The following is a 26,079-nucleotide window of genomic DNA, read 5'->3' on the forward strand; positions in this document are numbered from 1 at the left end:
GCCAATCTAGCAACGATATTTCGTATAGGAAACACTGCCATTTATAATTGTATCAGGAAATATTACACGCTAATTTAGCCTCGTCTGTGGTATAGATTGATTTTCTGCGGCGTCACCGGATTAAGCTATAAACGATGACGTCAGATCCCATTCCGTCGATGTGCATTTATATAGCTTGTTATTAAATTCGTGTTTTATTTACGTACAATATATAATTTTGAAGTTCTATACGAGTGAATGCGACTTAATAAATAATCGTGTGATCCTATTCAGACACATCTTCAGACATCAACATAAATCCATTCGTAATTATATGTAGTGGAAGTAACAACTATCGCAAGTTTACGAGGCGTGTGATTGACTTCACTGTACACGGGACGGATAATTAATTTATACGTTTAGTTTTATTTGTATGTTATGATAATTGAATTTAGCTTGTTATTGGATCCTTAATACCGTAGTAATGTAGTTAATTAACTTGTGTTTTTTTTTTTTAATTTTCTTTTCGTTTGTTATGACTTCTTTAATATTGTTGTATAATAAGGTTTTATAATAATATTATTATGAATTATTTCTATACTTATACTCTATATATCGATGAGTTTTTTTTATTTTCAAGGCGCGCCTACAATCGATCTCGTATTAAAAGATAAGATCTCAATTAACGAAGTTGAAACAGCGTCGTCGGCGGGACAGTCGGATAAATGAAATAAGATGTGGGGATAAATATATACAATTATAATCATAGCTTTCCACTCATTCAACGATGAAAACTTTATATTGTTTGTTGTTATATGTAGAGACAATTTCATTAATATTTTCGTGAGGTGCCGACTATCTGTTTTAATCGTAGTTATTTTATTTTCTTATTTTTCCAAATCAATAATTTATATGTTTATTGCGGTGTAGTTGTAAGCAACAATCGTGTACTATCCGTATATAATGGTTGTCTCTACTCACCTCATTATACGTAATTATTTTATTATCTGTAATCAGTAATGACCTGGCAAGAGTGAAAAGTTATTAAAAAACATATTTGTACCGAACAGTGACTTCAATAATTTCATCAGCAATACGGTTGTCTTTCTAACCTGTACATGAGAGCATTTCTTATTGTTATCAATAAGTAGGTATATAAAAATATACCAAGTCAATTCCTGGTATTTTAAATCGGGAGTAAAAACTTTTTTTTTTTCACCTCCTTAGACATTAATTAAAAAAGCAGAATAATTCATGCCATATTTGAGTAATAATAATAATGTGTGTGTGTGTGTTCGTGTCTGTGTGCGTGTCAGCTGGTTCTTTATCTGAAGTCTCGTTGGATCGTGCTCATTGTCTTCGTCAACGGAATCTGCATAATATCTCTTCATTAAAGCAATCAAATGATTAATAACTGGGATTTCATCAACCGTCTTAGAAAGACCATCAGTCACTGGGAATATCAGGAAAAATTATTTATGTTTTATTTATATTTATTACTATAGCTATTAACTTGAATCGCTTTGCAGTTTGCTTCGTAGTTCATAGTTTTCATTAAATAATTCATACAGACGTGGCAAAGAATAATATGTTAGAAATTAAGTTTCTACTACAAGTTTTATATAAGTTTTTTCGACTATAATATCCGCGTCCCGTGACGAGTCATGGTCACCGTACCCTCAATACTTAACTACGGCTCCCGAAATTCACAAAACATCTTCGAGTTATTCTGCAGATATTATATTAGAAAATTAAATGAAAATTGAGCGTCCATGAATATTCATTGTGAATAAATTACCATCACGACCAAACTACGACCTTTGTTCGACGAGCGATACTATTATCTAATAATTAGGTACTTTATATATATATATATATATATATATATATATATATATTAATTTCCATATATATCAAAATACTCATATTTTCTGAGGAACATACATTTATCGTCGTACGAATCTAAAAATTCAGTAGCGTTGATAAGGGGATAGATTTAATTTCAGGCAGTGTGATAACACCCCGCCTGGCGTACTTACTTATATATAAATATGTTTATTGAACGAGATAAATTTATTAATAAAATAACGTATCGGTTACCTTACTATCAGTTTCAATTGTTTGACTATACACGGACGGTTTATAGTGTCTTGTTCACATAGTAACGCTGATTCTATTGTGTGAACGTTTATGAATGATAAACTCATGACTGACTGTTAAGTAAGTCTACGCAAACACGTGGTAAGAGAATTGATTTTGTGGACATGTTTTTGATTGTGATTCGTTTCTTTTTGTTTGTTTGTTTATCCAAAGTTTTCTTTACTACACATGAAACGTTTCCTACCTTAATACTATATATTATGTGCAAAAACTCACGAATGAAAAACTACTAACGCTCTGTTTTTAGTGTGTCGATTCGAACTCCGAGTAAGCACGTATTTTCTTTCGTCATTAACATCTAGACTGTTCGTGTTAACATCCAACCCAAGTATATTATAAAGCTCTATTAAACTATTAAAACGTGTTTGTCCGTCTGAATGTAAGAATTATCATTATTTTTATAACAAAACGTCCCTATATAATATCACCTAATAGTGTATGTTTTTTTTTTCTGTTATTGAGATATTGCTATACAGACATACCTACACACTATATACGGGGCTACTATTTCGTGGTAATGGTCTCTTTCGATTAATACGTGAAACTAATTACCAATTTTTTTTGTAATATACGTAATGTTCATAAATATTTTTTCTTTACAAATAAACATTAATTGTACGAAAACCCAATGAAAATAATGATATTTTTTTCTTTTATTTTATATATAAAAAAAACAAAGATATAACTTAATTATATTGAAATCAAACTATACCTAGCTATGTTCTCCATTATTTGAGATTTTGGTTAGTTTAAGACGAGACGAAGCTCTATTTAACTGAAATTTCTAGCATGTTATCTTTAGCTACGTAACTCTTATTTTTTCATACAAACGATATTAATACGGTTAAATAATATAATATATTTAATTGAATTAATTTATTTTGAATGTCTTCAGGTAGGGAAAGAAATCAAAGAATAACAATTTCATACATGTAGTAGGTATCTGTTTTATTTTCTTTTATTAACAAATATTATTAAATTTATATACAATTTGAACACAATATAATGCACACAGAGTTTATATATATATAACAATAAGTGTAAGGTTATAAGTCATTGGTGAAGTTCACTAAGAGACGCCTGACAGAGGATTACGCTCCTAACATAATGACAGTGGCCGTTTAACATTTAATATGTGTAGACGTAGATGTAGACGTGTAGATAATAAGACATAGATACATTAACAGGGCGCTCGATAGTTAAATGATAACTCGGGTTTAATGTGTAGATAATACATATTGATAGATTACAAAACAATACTTCAGTATTTTAACTGAGCATTCGTTTTTTTTTTAATATAAATCTTAAGTTACAATAGCAAGGAATAAAATGTAGCCTTGAAATAAATTTTACATAGAAAGTTTGAACTAATAAGAGTCGTAATAGATTACCCTCATATGTCAAGAATTAATTATAAGGAAATGTAAAATGTATGCAGCTACGGGTTGTGATTTTTTATATTTATACCTAATGTTTTGTTAAATATATTCCTATTGATATATCGTGTTTAATTTGTTTACTTACGTATATATTATTCAAATAAGTCAGTAAAAAAAACATACTATATTGTTAGTATCAATAAATCTAAACATTACCAGTCTCTGTTGCATCCCTGAACACCCTGTATAAAGATTTCTATAAATAAATACTAAATAATAAATACATATCAAATAAAATTATTCTTCTCCAATACACATGTTCGTTACATAGCTATTAAAATTCATACAAATATATTAATAACATTATGTCATCGTTCTGTAATCTGTAGTTGTTAATGAGGCTATAAACGATCTTCCCTGATTAGCTGTTTATAGTAATGACTATACTGTATTATTACTGCTGCATCAATACCATTATTACTTGTTATTGTTATACGAGACGAGTGTAATTACTTATACGGATTTCATAATCATTTCCAAATTATAACAGATTTTGTATCTGTATGACGGATGTCATAGACAAAATGGCACTTTTTATGTGATTGAAGATTTAAATGACGATGGTTTAAAGTTATACGTCCAAACTCCGAAGATATAAGATATTATGCTGGAACATCTGCAATCACACTGCTCTAAATATGCTTAAGAAAATGAAGTTTCTATGAAGAAAGTAGGTAGGTATGTGATATACTTACCTTCATACTAATTTTTTTTTATTCTTTAAATACCTCTTCTTCTTTTTTATATACCTAAATTTTAAAATTAAAAATTAACTTATGTTTCCTCAAAACTATGAGTTTTTCAATTATAAAGCGATTATCTTTCAAGGCAAATCTATTGAGGCAAGTAGGATATCTAACATTAAGGGACTTCATGAAAATTTCCTGTTAATAAAAAAACCATTGCTTTTTCATTGTTATATATAATTTTGTTATCACAGACTGAACTGATCTCAGCTACGGCAGTATTTACCCCGGGGCCCGGGGGAACGGGAAACGCCGGCAGTTACCCCGGGTGCCGGGTATCGGGTGTAACAAGGTGACAAATAGTTTACAAATCATATCTATTATTGAATCACAATATATATATATATATATATATATAAAAAATGCCATTTTTTAAACTTATGAAAATATTACCTAGTGTGATTTTTTTTTTAAATTTAATTACCTAATTATTTTTTTTAATAGAATTATTTTTCGTGAAGAACTTTTTCTTTTTATTGAAGGGATTTTTTCTTTTAATATATTAATTAAAAATATTAAATGAAATGTTCTCAAACTAATGCGTTGTGTTAAATAAAACATATTTATTTTATTTATAACATTTTATTATTATTGGATCAGCAACTAGGTGAACATGAAATAATATCTAGGTTAACTAGACCTACCTACTAGATTAACTAGAGCTATCTATGAACTAGACAAAAGTGTATTTAAATTTACTTACATTTAGTCTATTTTCATACAAAACATTGAATTTCTAATTATTATCTATTAATATTATCTAAGTTAATAACAAATCGCTTACTTATATTTAGGTAGGTAGGCACTGCAATGTCTTATGAATTGATTGAGAGTAAATGTAATGTTTCATATTTAAATCAATGTAAAATCGATTTTTATATTTAATAATATTTTTAATACAATACCATAATAAAACTAATATAAGAGAGAATGTAGTAATCATTATGTTTATACCGTTAATATCAAACCTATGTTGTAATGTAAATAAACATATTTAAAAATTTTTTATTACCTAATTTCTATATAATATATAAATGTACAAAACCTCACCACGGCAATACTTCTATCATTTATGTGAATGTTCCGTCGGTATCCTTACCGTCGGTCATTATACACTCTTGCTGAGATCTATATCGATTACTTATATTACTGTTAATATTAAAATCGATTATTGGACACATTTTAATCGATACATTATTAATTGAAACAGAATTTATTTTAATTTAAATGTTAACTGTGACGCGCTCGCCGACGGCGTCTGTTAACGTAGCTGTGGCGAGTGTCCGCCATATTGTGACTGGCCACGCCCACCGGCGGAGCGAGAGCTCGCATTGGTGGAGCCGACGACGTGGGCTGGGCCACACGAGCCTAAATGTTGCCAGCTTTTTGAATAAATAATTTCAGTAATTTAAGTAATGAAGGCAATTATGGCGTTGTTTAGCTAAGTTTGTGTTAGAAGTTTATATTTATAATAGTATCATTATGTACGGACGGCGGCGGTCGGCGGCGGCGGGCGGCGGCGGGCGGCTGCGGGCGGCGAGCGTTTAATACGTCCGATATGTTTACGTTGTGAACGAGCGTTTATTTATTGCGGACGACGCTGCATTGTATGAGATTTAAACAGCAATTATTTGTGAGCTGTGAGGGAAACATATTGCTACATTTAAATGAGCTTTGGACGTTCCATGTATTTATATGTGTACACGGAACTCAGCTGGCACTAGACATGTACATATATACTAAAGAATTTAATAAATATGTCGTGACATACCGGCTGCAGTCTATGTTCTGTCAAACAAATCGCATTTTACCTCACGTTATACAAAACTAATTCCTCATAATTTTAATACATTATACATAGATATATAGAAACTGAAATAAATATATAAAAAATACGCCGAATAATATGTTGTGTGTATGTATGTGAGTATGATGACGTCACCGGTCGTCACAGACCTGATAAAAAGTCGATTCCATCCGAACGAGTCCGTCCAGCTGACTGAAGCGGGCCGAGAGGAGCCAGCTGCGAGCGGGACGGGTGTATGTACCTCTGTGTGCGTTAGAGCGGGACGGGTGCCGGTGTCGGTGGGCGGGCGACGCTGATGATGTATAGAGTACCGGAGTTAGGTTCAAATTGCGTCGGGAAGTGGCCGAGATTAGAGCCCGCGGTACGTTCCGTTAAAACCCCCGCTTAATACATTACATATATTACATATTTTTTTTACGAGATCTCGGAAACGAGTCGATATATCTATCCGACTAGATTTGATTCATCTCGGAAACCATTTGATATATCCGATTATATCTGATACATAACTCGTTCTGTTCACGTGTTCTGTGACGCTATGACGGATATTGTTGCAGCTATGAAGGCTTGACTTTAAACCGGAAACAGCTGTTATATATTTAACGGTGAGTTCAACTTACTATGTTAAGTGTTAAACTTATTTTGACCGGTTTAATTGCTGTGGAGGTAAAGGTTACCGCTTCACCGGTTTAATTGGACTCGAGGTGCGATATACTGTTGATAGTTAAAATTTTCAATAATCTTATAAATTCGGTTAACTTTAACTATATTTTTGTGTTACATCTACAAATGACAATAAATTTACATCAATCAGAAAACACGTGAGTCGATTTAGGAAACATACGCATATTACATTAAAGATAATAATAATAATTTAAATGAACAAAATAATAAATGAATTATGATAATAATCTTACTTTTATTATTCATTAATTAGTACATAAAAAAAATAAAAGATTCTTATAAGTACCTACAGTATTTTATATAATTTTCATGTTTCCTATATGGTACGCTAAATAAGATAAATAATAATGATGATAAAAAAAGGTTTATTATAGGTAATAGTAAAATAAATATTGAAATATAAATATAATTAATATACCTAGCAATAATTCGGACGACACGCCGTGTTTACGGTCACGGGGGATTAGTAAGGTCACACCTCGATAAAATATATGACATAAAGACATAGAATTATATAAAGATGTATATAATTATATTATATATATGTATATTTAAATTAATATAAAAATATTAAACGCTAGCCGACGGACTCACCTATATTTTCGTATACCTAAGCGTTTTATTTCTGATCATTTAACTGTATAATTTTATAACATTCATTTAATTACTTACATTTTACATTTTTATTCATAATAAGAATTTTATTTCTAATGAAAACATATTTTAAAATATATATTCTTAGGATTTTTCGCGTTTTGTAATTTAATTAATATTTATTTAAATATATAATTATTTTATATTATATATATTTATGTATAAATTACCTATAGGTATTAATATAATTTAATATCAGCTCTATTTATTCTCCTTTCTTTGACTATTTGCGAATAATTATATTTTGTTCTTATAATCTATGTAAACATAATTTAATAGTTTTTTTTAATACAAATAGTTTTTTTAAATTAATCTGAATTCCAATAAGATATAATACATTATTTCCGCTCTTATATGTTCTTGTAGAGTCTTTTGTATGCGATATAATTGTAATAATTCAATGAAATTACTTACCTATATATATTACTATAAGGAGTGAATTTCAGTTGGAAGTAGGAACACTTTTTCTTTTTTTTTTTTATTAATACAATGCTTGAAACCTCTTCGTGTTCAGTTTGAAAACTAAAAAAGGTTTTGTATTAAAATAACTTGATGTGAATTAAATTATATTTATATAAATATAATCTTATTCTTTTTAATATTATTATTTAATTATTTACTTATTAAATATTTTATAGCACTTATAGTTATTTGACTTTTGTCTCTTTATATACGATATACCTGTTAAATAAAATTATAATAATTATTATTTATTTTTAATTTTATAATTCATTTTAATTAGAATTCAAAACACTTATTAAACCCAATTTCTTTTATAAGTAAATACAACAGTTAGTATAAACGAACAATTTCGTATATGGTAACTTTATATGAATATATATAAATAAAAAATTATATTATTTATATGATTTTCGTTGTTAATGTAGGGGAGATTGTCGTAAATTCTGATAATGTTATTACGATAATACTTCGCTACCAGTTTAGATAAAGTACCTCCATATAATTGTCATTTAATTTGTACTACCAAAAATATTTTCATTGTTTCACTGATACACGCACACACACGCACACGTCTCACAGGAATATTTCATGAATGATCAATATAAAAGCTCTTATAATCAAACGATACGATACAAAAGTATTTTGGTTTTAGATTATGTTCTAAGTTTAAATACATTTTTTTTTAATTATTTCATTAAGAACAATACATTAACAACAACACTAAGTTGAAAAACACGAGAATTCCAGAGTTCCAAATTCAAATGCATACCATAGACAAGTACAGATAATACAAAAAAAATATATGTTTATAGAACACAAGTGAGCGTGAGTGTCGGTGTATCAGAGATGTCAATAACGGCGCGAAATTATTTTATCATGTGATACAAGGTGATACGGATGGATAACACAAATATTTATCATGTAACTAACATGTTACACATGTTTTACATGAAATTATTGTGATCATAAGTACATTTTATATCCCGAGTGCTGTAAGTCATATCTATATTTGATTTTCTATTTACTTTTGTTGCTTCTAATTTCTTTATTCCGCCATATTTCGTTAATGAATAACTGTTTCATCGATTGAGGTTATAATTCACGGTATGTTAATATGTCATTATTTTTCGTGTTCCTTACACGTAACAAGATGATTTTTAATAGAAAATATCCATCAAGCTATATTAAAAGTGAAAGATTTGTAATCGTAACATCTATATATCGATTATGATTGGGGTCAAATGTGTTTTAGTCGAGCGGTGTCACTGGTAGAACAAACCGTGTATGTAAGGGAAGGAGTTTTTCCATTCTTTTACTGAATATTGAATAACCGTCGGTGTAAAAGGCGATTAAAGCTATAAATCAGTACGGGAGGAGCTTCCACTTCTGTGTAAGCAAGCTTTATGACGCGGACGCCATTTGATATATTAAACATTCAGCTGTATATCTTTTCGTTACACGAACGTTTCTTTTTTTATCTTAAAGCACCTACATTATAATGATTATGTTATATATTACATAGAATTCTGTGCTTAAGTTTCTTTGATGGCGCGTGGATGATAAGTTGGTAATAAAAGGAATTTAGAGGCTTTTATGTTTGTTGTTTATTGAAATTGATGGAGTCGTGTTTTAGAGATCAATGTCGTGAATACCTAAGCATAACAATAATTAAGATCATTGGCTTCATATAAAACAAATTATAGCAGTTTAAGTATAAACAATTTGTAAGTGTTTTCTATTTAGTGTCTGTGGAAATCCTTATTTTATGATAAAAGTATATAAGTACCTAATAAATTATTACAATTAAGTTGAATATTTAATGATACGATTCGGGTTTGGTCCTGAGGCTGTTGGTATAATATCCCAGTCTCTTTACCGATTGACCTATCGTTCACTCATACCAGTGTGTGAATTAGGCATTCTTAGAGTTCAATTATTCTTCATTAAACAGAGGTAGAGGTATAAAACTTATATGTTATAATATATTTTTCATTAATATCTGTATGCTTAGTACAAGTTTCCATAGTCACACTACATACGAAGCGTTTGCCGTTTCTTATTCAATTACGTATTAACTATAATTTTGTTAACGACGTTTCTAAATGAAAAACTCTTAAATTGCACATATTATATTTTTTAGTATATAAAAATCTGCTTCTATTTCCTACGCATGTATTTTAATTTAATAGTAATATTAAACGTTGCTTTATAATGATGATAGAAATATCGACCTGAGTAAAACTCATTATAATTTTTTTATTTGAAAATCTCGATAATATACTTATATGAAAAAATATATCGTCGAAAGTTACAATTAAAATATTTAATCATTATTTGTATCACAACTCACATTGAATATTAATTATAAAAAATTAATAATAAATATCAATAATACAGGACGTATACATTGTGTATACATTGGCTTGATATAACTGATGTCAGACACTTACAATAGTTTCTGAAACCACCTGTATAATATATTTTGTTAAGTGCGTGTGTTGTGTTCCTGGGCCATCTACTATAGTATCCGTCTCCGTGTTCTGTGTAGGTGAGCCGATGCGCCCGGCCTGAGTGTGTGATAGTCGCGCGCGCGGCTGATTCAACCGGGGTCCATTCAAAGCATCACGATTCATCTCCGCGTGTACAAGGAGGCGCTAGCGGCTGGGATGGAGCCGCTCAGCGAGAACCTTTGCCTCAGTGAGCTGGACCTCCACGGAGGACACCTCCACGAGTCCGTGGCGGCCTCCGTGGGCTCCGCCATCTCCAGTCTGATGGCTCCCTTACATCACGAGCCCCAACACGCACCCTTGCACCACGCGCCGCCTCTTCATCACGAACCCTTGGAGAAACTTAAATGTAAGTTATTTATATTCATTACTATTACTATATATAGAGCTCATGTACAAAAATGTGTTACATTTATAAATTTTTTTAACCATATATCTCTCACAAAGTTAGAATTTACTTTAACATATTTGTTAACATTATATTTGATGGAAATTTAATATCAATGCGATCGCGGCTGGAGACGGTTCATCCGTAATGCGCGTGAGGTTGTACAACTAACAGCGAGGGCAAGGTGAATACACCGTTAATTTTGTATGGTGTTATGATGGCCCCCATCGTCACGCTCTCGCTAATATGATAACACAATTATACATACGTCCGCTGTACAACACGTGCGACGCTTTTTGCAAAATCACGTGTTACTGACATCGCTCGAGTGTTACTCACAGCTAATAGAATAATATAGAAGTTAGCGCACACTTGACAACACACAGACGGCATATTATATATGTATTACTAATTAATGTTTATGTATTGAATTTCTCAAACAGTAATTACTTTCAGTATTAAAATTAGGTAGAATAGAATTTTCTGCTTGTTCATATTAAAAGGTTTCTTTGTACGCATATTATTTTAGCGTATTGTCATTTTGGTTCGGAACATATTTTTAAGAAAAAATACGTAAACATCTCTGAATGTAAGCCACAATTTTATTATAGTCTCAAACACACTGAGGTTATTATAGTAATGATTTATAGATTTTTCTATGAATTTTTCACCAATATTTATAATTATGTTAAATTTTAATCAATACACTAACTAAAACAATAGCTAATCATAAACCTGTTTGAATAATTCAACAACAATTTGGGGGACGAGGGACAAGGGATGGAGCACAGGGGACAGGGGGCAAGGGACAAGGGGCATGGGACAGGGGACAGGGGCAGGAGACTGATCGGATAATTTTTACAAACGCATCAATATCGGATTAGGCGCCCCCTAACGTTTAGTTACGCAATTAGTATGTGTGAAGAGAGGGCCTGTTTTGAATAAAGTCAATAAACATTTTTAATGTAATTTTATTACAGAGATATTATTTAATAAAAGACTATATTTTAATAAAGTATGAGTAAATCAACTGTAAGTTTTTTTTTTATATAAATGTTTTGAAAAAAGTTGGACCATTTGTAATATTTGAAAAAAAAAATCTAAAAAAAAAAATTGTTTTATGCCAGTATAAAATATAAAAAAATAGTTTTTTTTTAATATTCAAAGATCGTGATCCTGTATCACATGTTAACTAATCCACATTAAAATTTAGAAAACGAATCGTTTAAGTTTAAAAGAAAATTTATGTAGGAACTTCAAAACAATATTTTCTCTATATAACAAAGCGACGTAAGATTCAAACGATCGACTTATAACGCTATCTTCAAACAAATACCAAGTATAAAACGATATTGAAAAATAATAAATGCGGCAATGAATTAATTTATTATAAAACAAACAATACGAAGTGACTCGCAATCCATCACACGGAAAGGGCGATCATTTAAAGTCAATCCGAATGAATCGTCCATAGTTCATGTCTTTCGTTAATAGAGTTTTTTACATCCAGCGTTCGGCTCCTACAAAAAAGTCACCCTTAAATCCAGCCAGCCATTATATTGAGATGATTAGCTGTGCACTTGTTATTCCATTGTATTTAAATAGGGGGATTACGGAATGCATTTTATTTATTAAACGCTTTGCGAAACGTTCATTACTCAATACTGACGGGTGATAGGTTCGCTGAAACTACCAACACTGAACGGTATTGATTGATAATGTTTCTGTATTGGATATTTTTTTTATATATTTGCTGAGCTTTAACCCTGCGATTAGTGTTTTAGTAATTATCTGAATACATTATATAGGATTTTTTAAAGATATTAACCGTCGTAATAACTAAGTCATATAAATCTGTGGCAAAAAAACATGAAATACTTATAATCTGTATATATATTTTTTAAATTTTAATCTTAGTTCTATATATATTAGGTAAGTTAAATTACTTTATATATTGATTGCATTTAAAGATAACTTTCAAAACAATTTAATATAACGAAACAAGAAAAAAATCAGATTTTAATATTATGTTAGAAGATCGAAGGGTGGTATGTTTAAGCCGCATTTTAAAATAAATTTGAAAAAATGTAATCGATTCCGCGGTATGTAAAGGGCGCGGGTTTATCCGAAGATTGTCGCCGTATCCCTAGATTTTTATAAAATACGCGAAAAACACGTTTCGTGGCTTTAATTTTAAATTGAGATGGTTTCATTCTATTCTTCCTAAAGCCTACATCGATTTTATCTTTTTTTTCGTCACCTCCGGTAACCCCGGCCTCATGATGGCTTCAGGGTACGGGAACTGATTATGAGACGCCTTTAAAGGATTTCATTTCATTTAGTATTAAAAAATTCATATTAAGTACTTTAAAAATGTTTTATTATTTGTAAATGTAAGTTTTATTTATAGGTTATTATATTTGTTCATTTTATTTAATTATATGATTCCTTTATATTACTTCTGAGTTCTATATAAGGGAATTTACATCTAAAAGACATAAGTAATAAAAATGTATGTTTTTCTGTTACTTATTTAATTACATTCAATCTGTTAAACCTACTTTAAATATATTATTACTATTATTATATACATATGTATATATTATTTACTATATTATATAAAATCACAACTTAATAACAAAGATTTACATCCATAAAATTTTCTCAATTTGTATTAAATACAATGTAATTACAATTAGTAATCCTTTGGGCTGTTAGAGTCGCTAGTTTAGTTAGATACTAATAGCTGAATAACTGATGAAATCAAAGTGCACGTCTCCTAGGACACGTAATAAAAAGCTCTTAGCAGAATTAAGTAAGACGGAGTTAATCTGATTACAAATATTTGTTGTTGATTCATGTCAGATTAAAATTTTTATCTCACGCAGAGCTGACCGGTGACACAGCATCCTATGATGAAATTATAACTATACAGTATTAATATATTTATAGCGCGTGTTATATAGAAATAAGGATTTCGGCTTGCGTTACGGCTTTCATAGTGATTTATGTCATACATTGTTACCTAATTAAAAATTACCATTAAAAGAAAATACATTTTATATAGATAAAATAATCAGTTTATATTTTACTGCAGTATAATTATTAATCATCATCTTTAAATGAGAAATAAATAACTATAAAAGGTTCGAATTAGAAAAGACCTAGCTTTAAAAAAATATATATTTTTACCTATAGATATAAAGTGTAAGAGGAAGACTTGTAACGTGATCCTTCCACACTGGAGGCATCGCGTTAAGATAAAGATGAATTCTTTTAACTGAACAATATTAACCTGATTTATTGTCACAAAAACCGAAAGAAAAACACCGGTGCCACACTGTCTGCTGTGATCGGCAGAATAAAGTTTTTTTTTATAACACAAAAAAATGGCGAACCCCCGACATGAGAATTTAACGCCGGGAGTCGCGCCGCTTTGATGCGTTAGGGACGCGTGTTTTTGTATCTACATCAAACATTTTACAACAAAAACTAAGAGTTACGGATGTTTGTTAAACGATTGCTAATACATGGACTAGTATAAAAAGGTTTGAAGACTTTTAGATTATTATCAGACAGAATATAAGATAAACAGCTACAGTATAAATACCGCTACAAAGAGTCTTCAGAGCGAGGTAGTGTTATTGACTTATTAAATATTTTTAATGAACTCGACATTTGTTATAACAATGAGTGAGCTAGTAACATCCATGATTGTCAATATTTTCACTATACATGAGGGCGTGTTGCATTTTCTGCGCGACAGATGTCTCCGTACCGGCGTTCCCTAAAAATTCCCCAAAAAAAAAACCTCCAAGGAGGCGTGGTGGTAATAAATTTTGTCAAAATACGCGCTTGACACGAACACTTCCCATCTCGCCCTATTAGAATAACAGAACAAATCGGTTTAATTTGTTAACAGCCGCTTCGAATGGTTGTCACATGTCTTAGAGAGAGGTGAACGGCATAAATTGTTCAGCCGCGCCTTCACTAATTGCCGATGACAAACTATAATAGCCCGAGCATGTGGCTTCAGAAATTATGTTACGTATAAAAATTTACGAGGAAATCAATTTTCACTTTCGACTCATAACATGAGACATTCAATCATTAATTTTACTTCCGTACAATTTATAACTGTTAGGGTAACATCGCATCCATTAGTTACCAAAAGCACCAAGTCAATAAGAATCGAGAACGGACAGATATCGTCAAACAATAAGTCAACGATACAAACATTGGCAAAATGATTGATTGTGCCAGATGCAGTTAACCCTTGCCCATCTGTCGCTGTGGTCAGCGAGCTCTTTATAATGTTCACACTTTCTCCATATAAATTAAGAATTAAACGGTACATGTGCTGCATATTCTTGCACCAGATATCTGCTGCAAAAAAAAAACAACATTACAACTGGCATGAAGAATAAAGTTTTTATTCAGACGAAACATTTCAAAAATAGAACACTTTTAAACGTTTGACCGAAAAATTTGTATCCTGTGACATTACAGCGCTGCATATAAAACTGATCCCGGACCAAATATTTAAAGCCTATTTAATAGTCATGAAAGTTTAACGTCGCTACTGAAGATACGCTCTTTATTGTCTCCAAAGGTAGTATATTTTGAAAACAATGTCCATATCTTTGTTATAATATTACTTTTCTCATTCCCATTTTATTCGACACTATAAAAGGGCACAATAACGGCTGTTAAAGAGTAGCTGCACACATAGGATAATAAATCTTTTTATTTTATGACAAATTGTTGTCTGAATGCTCAGTCACCCTCGCCAACAAAAGATCTAGAACAAATAATGGCATAATGGTGATGGCCAAATACTACAATGTGAAACATACGTAAACATAAACACAATAATAATGCCCTTCGTAATATCGGTTTCGATGCAATTATATATAACAGTACAATGTCTATGAAATTTATTATCTGTTTGCTTTTATTATATAAAAAAAAAATCTTTAAGATTTCCCTTCACAAACAATGCATGGGTAGTTAATGTTGAGAAATATTTATCCTTCAAAGTAATACCGTCTAGTTTAATTAATATTCAACAGGATTTATTAATATCATTAGCTTGATATCAGTCTATTGTGATAGAGGTTTAATGATTTTTGTATGTCAAAGTGAGTCGTCGTTTGTGTCACGTTGACATGTCACGTGATGTATGACCGAACAACAATGGCGACGCTTAGAGCGGGAAACTTTATAATAATATTACTTTGCTATGACTTTACAATATCCTGCCTATTTGTTTTGGCAGTGTGTACGATGTTATTGAACTAGGAATTTTACTAAGTCAGCCATAAATAATTATGGTGTAGATCTAAATATTTTTGTATTAATTCTTTTTCTCTCCATATATTTCTGTATATAAAATATAATTCAATGTCAATAAAGATAATACACACGTTACTATTTGTCTGCAAAATATCATACATAATGGGATGTAATTAATAAGGTTTAACATTAACAGAACGCTGTAACATTTATAAAGTAGCAATGTACCAGAAAGCAAAATAAATAGTTAATGTGTTTTCGCCCTCGCGATGTCGTTATATTGTAATCGCCATAAAATCTGTATCGCCACACTAATATATTTATGATATTACAGCTCTCGCTAATATTTATGCAAATTGAATATATACAGAACGACGACGCTTACGACACCGACACCGACACCCCAAACTCCCTTCCCGGTGTGACATATGTCTCGTACGGTTATACTGTTACGATAAAACAGTTACTGTTTGGTTTTAAAATAAACGAAAATTGAAACATTATAGTTTTTAAGTTGATTCAAGCGGGGTTTTTAAAATTTCTTTAATAATAATATCGCTTGGAAATTTCGTTCAAAAATAATAAATTCAATTTAAAAACTATATAAAATCGAGCAAATAATTGTATTTTCTAAATGAAAACTGTATTTCGAAAGTTACTTAAGTAATATACACTTAATAGCGTTACAATGCGTACTCGAATTTTCTTGAAATCATTTCACTATGAAATATAAAATTTTAAATAAATTATTTGTCGTTGAACCCTAAAAATCATCTATCCGATGGTTCCGTGGTTGTTATAATATTTCTTTTTGTTTATGGATATATCTATAATGGGATATCACTGCACCCCATTGCGGTTGTCGTCGGCGTCCGATGGAAAGTAATTTGTGTCCATATGGGACCAGTGATTACCTCCTGAACACTTGCACCCTCTTTCGGTACTCTTTTGACAGACAATTGTCCCCCAACACATTTCCTAAGATATATTTAATATGTTGCTATTATTATAGGGTTATATGTGATTTTCATTTTGTTGTTTGGTATAAGGTTATAAGCATTACATAGAAGATAATTATACATTAAAAAAATATACATAAATGTCATGATGATTTTACAATTGAGAAATTACCTAATATTAATATATAAGGGAATAATTGAAATTACTTTAACAAAATAATTTAAATCTCTAATTCAATTCAGAAGCATTTTTATTAATTATATACTACATATAATTTGAAATGAAATATTTACTTCTAATTAAAGGGTTTCTAAAGAATAGGTATAATATTAGTATAGAATTAACTCAGAATTAATCAAACCACTGTCCCCTAAATAGGTTCACCGCAGATCACAACTACAAGTAATTTAGTGGGGAATTTTTACAAGTCTCAGGTGGTGCGCAATTTGGTTGTGGAAGAAGGGTTGCTTGATTTAGTGATGATGAGCGCTCTGGGACGGACTATCTCTCAGTGAAAAACATAAACTAATAAACATTAATTTATATAGCAATAATTCGTTAAGTTACAACACATTCGTGTATCATAAAATAATGAGAATGAGTTACAAAGTACTTTGTTATTATTATAGGTATAATTTAATAGCTTTCATCATATGTCACTAGTTGAGATTTTTTTGTTATCTCAACACAACCAATACTTCATAAATGCAAAGAAACCAATTAATTTAATTTCCTTAAACGTTGTATCGTTTATTTAAAACGACTTTACATGAAAAATTTCAGACGTACACATCAGACTGATAAATGTCTTCCGAAAATCCAAAAGGAAGTTACAGCTTACTTGGGATTTGGTCTAGAACCTCTCACGTACCATAACTGTGCACTCCGCTTTATTACAATTACCATAAGCCTCAAAGTCCCGCACTCCGTGCCGATACGACGGAACTTCATCACTTTGAACCTAAACAGCTACAACAAAGAGACGGTTATTGCTTCTGTGATATAGGAACAACTCCTGGCGTGAAGTTCTCTAATGCTGTGAACAATATTACTGCTTATGCTCAGGCGGTTAGGGTTCAAATTTGGTAGAGCTTGGAAATTCAAAAGTTATACGCGGTTCGTGCCTCCGAACGGTCCACTCTTTACATTTATGTGTACGATATGTTGTCGGCTATTTGGAATACTAATTGAGAGTTTCTGAGGACTCGGAAACAATATCTCTTCACAATTTTTACACTTTATTATGTTATTCAAAATGTTTGCATTTACTAAACGTAACTATATAGGTGGTGATTTTTCGTGTTCGACTTCCGTAATAAGTATATAAGAGCAGGTGAATTCAAACTAATAAATCCAACCACAGCTCCTTTAGAATCGCAGGCTTTGGATATGAATGAAAAACCAGCAAACCGCGAAACGATGATTAATGGCTCCACAAAGGGGTCGGAGCGAAACAGACTAGAGAAATTAAAACGTTGGAAGGAGACGGAGTTCGGTTAAAATTAACTGACGCTCCCGCGAATTTGTGTACGTTTTCAATGAAGGTTCTTCACGGTAGGCAAAATAGGAATAAAATGGATCCTCCCTAATCCGACGGCCATTTATAACTCACACGCCATTAATTTGAGTGATAATTCGCGAGCGATGCCATTGGACGGGCTGATAGCAGGCGCCTCTGCTAGCAGCGGGCTCTCTGCCTACTGAACACAGTCACACAACCGGTAGCAGTGATATTACTATCACAAGTGCTATTAGTTTGGTACACCGCTTTTACGATTTCTTCACCTGATTCATTACAGGTTATATAACATGATCTAGAGATCGCGATGTGCCGAAATTAAATCAATTGTAACATAAAATTTTATAACCATAGTCGATACTAATAATTCAATTCCTTATTATCAATGACATAATCATTTTTTTTTGTAAAATTGTCCGCTTTAATTCCAATATTATGTTGATTTATGAAATAATATCTGTCGTAAATTGGTTACATTAGAGTGCTTCCTGTTGAAAATACCATATACCTAATAATACCTAATATACCATATACCTAATAAATTCTTAGAGTGTTCCATCTTGTTTATAGATCGAATTATAATGAGATAATGAATTTGTATTTCAGAAAAAAATCTAACGTTTAATGTGTTGATACGAGCCACTAAGTATTACGTAATACCCATTTAGTCAAGTCTTCAAACGGAGACGCTTCAATTCCAGGAGCTTATGATGTCAGAGTTCATGGTGTAACTTGATACCTTCATAATTTGAAGTAAAGATTTCAAAATTACGAAACCTTAATAAGTCTGCTTAAAATATGTTTTATTTAAAAAGTAATAGCATTCCAACAACATGTGTAGTTAATGAGCTCTAAGACTTTCGCGAGTATTCATTCAAATGAATCAAATGTTTTCGGATTACTACGTTACGTCTCGTCTGCCCGTAATCACGGTTTGCAAATTAACCGAAAACGAAATTAATCCAAAAATATTAGTTTTTAAGTTTATTATACCTAAATTAAACAAAATATTCAACAGTTGAATGGAAAATGCAGAACTTTGAATAAAAATTAATATTCGTTTTAAAACATAACCGTCTAAGATATATCAAATTAGGCACTTCAACGTGTTATTCAAGTCTTAAAAGTTAAACACAGCATAATCATAATGTTGCCTTAACACCGCCGCGTCTGGTGGTCCACTTCAACTTTAAGAGAATGCCTTCTCGTTACAATCTTAACAGATAAGATACAATCCCCGTACTCGAGACTTCTATTCATAGATTTTGTAAACATTTAACTAAAACTCTTTAGGTACTCTTAAAATATAACTATCTATAATCAACTAAAAAAAAACAACATATTTTCTTTTAATTCTAACGAAATAAAGGTATATAATATATCTAGTTCGATTAAAATGAAAACATATATTTTTTGTGTGCTTACTACACGTTTGAACGACATTGTATACGGACCGTTTCCATGTTACATTCACCAATCCCTGTACACTATAATAAAGTGAATAGAAACCTTGTAAACACTTCGTATTTCGTGTGAAGTTGCAAACTTGTTCTAAGCGTACCTACTGTTTTATAAAAGCAAACATTTAATATCAATATTACAAAATTTCAAACGTATGTACACGCGTACAGAGTAACGTGAACATTTGAATGGTCTTTTACGAAGCCATGGTGTATTTTCATAGTCGCTAAGTATATTTAAACCATAGATTAAGATGTGTAACATAATTGATGCGACGCTCACATTACTCATAACAATACGTCACTGTTGTACATTTGTTAGTCTGTCATTACAACTGTTACAAATGAGGTGTTTAATATTTGACAGTTAAATGTTAGCGATTAAATCTATTATAGATATATGAGATAGTTATATTTTAGGCATTGTGAATGTCACTTACTTTGTTTTTAATTGTTTTAGCTGGGTACTGGATTGTTTTGTCTAATGTGGAATCAATATTATTACATACTACTTATGTGTTTATCAACATTTTATTATGACGTTGTAAATATTTATATATTTAATTGTATGAATCTTACAATTCAGTTTTTTAAATTTCGTTATCGACTCACTAGTAATCATACCTTTACGGCACTGCCTACAGTCCTGACAGGATGAAAAGTCTAGCTAACACAGGCAAGAAAGAATTTTTTATGTTAGCTTCTATTTCTAAAAGCAATATGAGCATTCATGTACTGAGGCATCTAATTGAGAGTATTGTATAAATAACATTTTTATAAGCGGCAAACAAAACAAAAGGAGAATCCTAGGTGAAAATTTTTATTAACAAAAATTCTAAGACGAGAACATATGATTTGTGCTATCAGTAACTTATCAGATGTCATGTCGAGTCAAGCGTCCAGTGCATATTTTAAATGTAAGATCAGTGACTTTACTCAAAATAGGTATGTGTCCGGGCCATTCACAACCGTCGAATGAACGTAGAATGGAACATTTCTTCACTCCATATTACTTTCGTACTATTTTTGTAGTGATATAACGGAGAAGCCGCATGTGGAATAAGGGCTTTTAGAGACAGCTCGTATGATGTTAGAAGCTTCACTCTATATGGTACCTGTACATACCTTTAGTCTAGTTTTTCAGAAAGTACCCAGGTTTTCTCATCGTAAATATTCGCAAACCGTAGTATGAACGTAGCTTTATTAATAGATAACTGTAATTTATGTGTATGTGTGAAACTCGCGAGCCGTGGTTACAGTAATGAAAACGTTTTGAAAGTTCGTACTTCACGGTCCAGTCTTTGCAATGTTGCACATAATATTTTTTATTCGAATTAATTTTTCTTTTATCATTAAGAGTATGTTGTATTAAAGTATAATAATGTCTAGTAATAGTGACCTTTCTATGTTATTATTATTTGGTAACATTCCCAGTCTGTGAACTCAGGGACGAGATCGTAAATTAAAGTTACTTATCTGTGTTTGCCGTCTCGACTATCTGTCTACAGTGTAAATACAAAAATTCTGTCTTATATGTTCTTTACACACGTTTTACGAGACAATTTATAGCATCACGCACTTGTACTGTGTCCGAATTTAAATTATTCATTTGCTTATAAATAAATAATTAACATCACCAACTTTATATAAATGTTCGTGACAGTTAAACTTTCAAATACATATGTACATGTATCTAGATTATATTTTAACAGAAAAAAAATATGGGAAACATAGGGAAACATATATATTTAGCACAATAACACTAAACATAATGTCGATGAAATCTCCACCTCTGAGTAATCAGAAACTGAACGGATTTGCCAAACTTTTAAAACATAGATATATTAAAAGAAAAAAAATACAGACGAATTGAGAACCTCCTCCTTTTTTGAAGTCGGTAAAAAAATTGATTAACCTCAACTATAGTCAAGTGTTAATTTAAATGTACAAATAATAATAATAATGTAAACTTAAATATGTTACAGTATATATTTAGTATACCAATGTACGGCTATAGCTCTGCAATGTGACAATAAGTATTATATTTGCAGCTGTTGGTCACTTTAATTTCTAAGTGAATTTATAGGCATACTTAATCTAATCGTTGGAAATATTCATACGGTTATATTTGTTAGTGTGCATATTACAAACTCTCATAATAAAGGAGTGCTAATAATAAATATTATCCTTATCCTTGTCCTAAACATTATTAGATAAAAGTTTTCATGTTACAGGCAAAAGTTGTGTTTTTGTTGACCAGTGCGATTAGATCTACAAGCGGGTAGACGTTGTATTTAAATTTGACTGATTCTGAATCTACGAGTTTAGCTAGATCTAATTGTCACCTACTACAATTAAAGTGATTAATTTTTTTAAAACAAAAAAAGAGCTAATTTTATTTTATAATAAATTTTTTTATTTAAATGTATTGACGGGTGTTAATTTTTTTGCATAATACTGTTTTTGTTGACTTAAAGTCAAACAAGGAGCCATCTCTTCAAGGAATGTCTGCCGTATAAAACTATAGTTTTTAGTGGAGTCGCTTCCTTTTTGGTTATAATTCCAAATTTAAATGGGCATGATAATTTCTCTACTCTCACAGCTGCCTTCAATTTAAGTATTCTGTAGCAAAGCAGATGACAGCTAGATACTAATAGTTATACAATTACACATTGAATACGTAAAGTGCGATGTAAATATGAGGAAGAAGTTACAGTTAGGATTTGTTATTAAATAAGTAAGAATTTTCTCTATATATGAAAAGTAATATACCAAATTTATTATATATATATATATATATAGCCTTATAGGAAAATTCATTCGTATGTGTCATTAAAAATTAATGATACTTACTAAACAGTTTCATAATAAAAAAAAAATGAAAAAACAGAGATATTTATATTTATAAACATATGTTAAAAAAGTTTTTATGTGTGTTGTCCTATTCTCAACCGCCTTTAGTTGATGAAAATTATGATAATGCTCTTTAAAAATAAATCTTTACGGACTCTCTCATAGACGATTTTTTCTAACATCACCGTATATTTTTGAATCTATCAACTAATAGTTTGTGTTATTTTGAAATGCGTAGTATTTGTGTATTTTAATACGATCTGGAGAGTTGTTATATCGTGTGTAAGTGACGTAATTATAATAAGTACTCAGTGTACAATCTTGAACATTATATTGTTAATAGTTTTGCGAAATTCTATACATATATTGTTAGAATAAATAAATTCTTTTATGACTCACTCCATAACTATTGGTAATTAATCTGTATTTCCGCCAGCATTATTATTTGTTTATTATGTACCTCAAAATGAATCTTATCTCGTTAATGAATTGCCTGAAGTAAATCGAAAGTACGAAAGTATCTATGAAGAGATACGATTCATGCGACTTTACTTGCATATTTAAAGTTTCTTTTCCATCCATGAGTAATAAAAACATACACACAGAAGTTTTTATGTATAACATAACCAGTACACATTACTTTGTGTTAAAACTTGCATTTAAAGATCTGGGTAGTTTTATGTAAGTAAGTACTCAAAGCCAATTTTGGATACCTTTTCTTCCCGAATTTAAACATCTCGAAGACAAATGGGACCAACAAAATATATTAAAACCGATTTATTTAAATTTAAAAATATTACTAACTTTAAGTACAATAATTGTATGAAAATCTTTCTTACATTGGTTTTTCAAATAAATCTTTTGGCATTTCTCCATTCAATGTTAAAACAGGCGTACACTTGGTAAGCTACGTTAAGAAGGTCATTAGTATCTATCAGCAATATATTAAAATACAAAATAATTCAGATTTTTCATATAGATTTTAATGATATTGTCGCGGATAATCTGCGGCTGACGCGGAATTATTAAAATCTCTTCGATAGTGAATTATTATTACAATAAAATATTCAATGTTTCAGTAATATAACACTTAAAGAGGACGATTGCGGTTAGTTTCGGATATAATCATTTTGACAGATAAACAGACATTTAGGTATAGTATATTCTTTACATTGATTTATTACTTTATAATTTTGGCAGAGCAGGCCTGCTTCGAAAAATCAGTTTTATAAATTTTTCATACAAAACAAATAGCCATAGCCATTGTCCTTGTTTTTTTTAAAAATAGAAATTCAATCTGACACTAACTATATAGTATATATTAGTATTTGTCTAAACAAAATCACATGTAATATATGTTAATATATTTAATTACCATTTTTATTTATATATTAATTATAAATAATATCTTTTATTCTCGACTGTCACCAATCTGTTGTAAGCAAGATAGGTTTTACAACCCCTATAAAACAATGAAGTATTATCAGCTGTTATCAAACCAGCAAACATTGTATGTATATGTATATATATATTTGAACGAGTGTCTGTACTTTACGTTTGTATGGACCGCCGTTTGTTCTTGTTGTGTGATAAGACAATTAACAGTGCTTTTTATCATTTCACTATCAAAATTATCAAAAAATTACGATCTTACGCCGATATTCCATAACAAGTGAAACCAATTTTTAATTGAAATACAAAAGAATGAAATGGGAGATTGTAAATAAATAAATGCAAAAAATATATAATTATCGCGACCGCCTTTTGAATTTGTATTTAATTACGAGCCGCATTTCAAACTCCTCGATTGTCTGTTCGTGACTTTTCTGAAAACAATGGAATCACGCTCTCATAATAAAGATGTCCGATATAAAAATAAAGAAAGGAACGTTTGACGATATTGACACGAGAGAGATTACGTAAGAGTTGTTATAATCATTTAAAAACAGCTAACGGAATGTCCCATACGGAATCCAAATTACGTACTTTGAAAGTTTCCGTTGTCATGCGAGCGATATTTATAAATAAGGGTTAACACACACGAGCTTGTCTCCTGTGAGTAATTTGTAAACAAGTGTTCAGGGACACTTAATTACGCTAAAGCGACGGGGCGTCAACGTCACCCAATACATTTTGAGATCCTTTAAACTAATGGCTCATTAGCGATCTTGAAATAAATTTAAATAAGAACATATAAACTAAACAGTTTGTACATAAGAAGGTATATTTGCTCGTTGTTATATTATATACTTAAATTATGTCCCGTAAAGAGACATAGGCTGTGTATATAATTAGTAAATCATATTAATTTTATACATTCTCTTAATACAATAAAATTAACGAATGTGCTGAAAAGGAGCGCGAAGATAATTCATGTGTTGTCTCGTAATGATTTTCAGATTACATTTAACTTTCTGGATTACTGAATTGTTTCCTTTACTTTGTTCCTTCATACCGGGACCTTATTCGTCTTTAATATATAAAATATATATTAAATGTGGGAAGACAATATCTGTCCCAAACTATTACCAAAATTTCTATAAAATAAAAAAAAAAATCTTTGACACAATTAAAACAGTTTTGTTTCTCGGCGGGACATATGTTCGATTCAGATCTCTTTAATACGGACGAAATGTTGGAACTTAACAAAAAAAATATTAATGGGGACATAAGTCACAATTTATGTTTTCACAAAACAACCAACGATAACAATATACAAACTTGCATAATACCCTTTACATCCCTAACAAAACAAAGCACTACATATTTCTAGGTGCGACCTGTCAATATTTTTCACTAATATTAATCTCTGTGTCACTGTATACTGTAGCCTGCAGCCTGTATATTATATGTAGTATAATTTTTTTAACGACACAGTCTTGGTTGCAGTGTGGGCTGAGACTGGTGAGTTCCGGGACAGTGGCCACTCGTCGCTGGCGTCAGGGTCCAGCGTGGAACAGTCGCTGTACGCTCCGCCGAGACCACGGAGAGATAGGAAGATCACCGATGACAGTGAGTAAACAGCATTATTTAGTCATATATACAGCGTGTTCACAGAACAGTTATATATCATGTAACTTATTACCTCATATTTTAATCTATTTAATTACGTATAATGTAGTCCAAGTATCTTAGCAATATATATATATATATATAAGGTATATTT

The 26,079-nt window shown here is 30.7% G+C and overlaps 1 protein-coding gene across 2 annotated transcripts in view; it reads left to right on the forward strand.

The window, feature by feature from the left end:
• The first annotated feature begins 6,368 nt into the window (after window positions 1–6,368).
• Window positions 6,369–26,079, forward strand: part of LOC116768762 (pituitary homeobox homolog Ptx1) — a 30,801-nt gene continuing 11,090 nt past the window's right edge. Inside the window, exons 1-3 of one of the 2 annotated variants that reach the window (XM_032659571.2) lie at window positions 6,369–6,736; window positions 10,480–10,787; window positions 25,803–25,925. In XM_032659571.2, the coding sequence (XP_032515462.1) occupies window positions 10,598–10,787; window positions 25,803–25,925 (313 nt within the window). In that variant the 5' untranslated portion in view covers window positions 6,369–6,736; window positions 10,480–10,597. Of the gene's footprint in view, window positions 6,737–8,820; window positions 8,924–10,479; window positions 10,788–25,802; window positions 25,926–26,079 lie in introns of those variants that run through there. The other variant, XM_061526924.1, reaches the window with a different exon arrangement.

This window comes from Danaus plexippus, chromosome 4, assembly GCF_018135715.1.
Source record: "Danaus plexippus chromosome 4, MEX_DaPlex, whole genome shotgun sequence".
In the NCBI taxonomy this organism is placed as follows: domain Eukaryota; kingdom Metazoa; phylum Arthropoda; class Insecta; order Lepidoptera; family Nymphalidae; genus Danaus; species Danaus plexippus.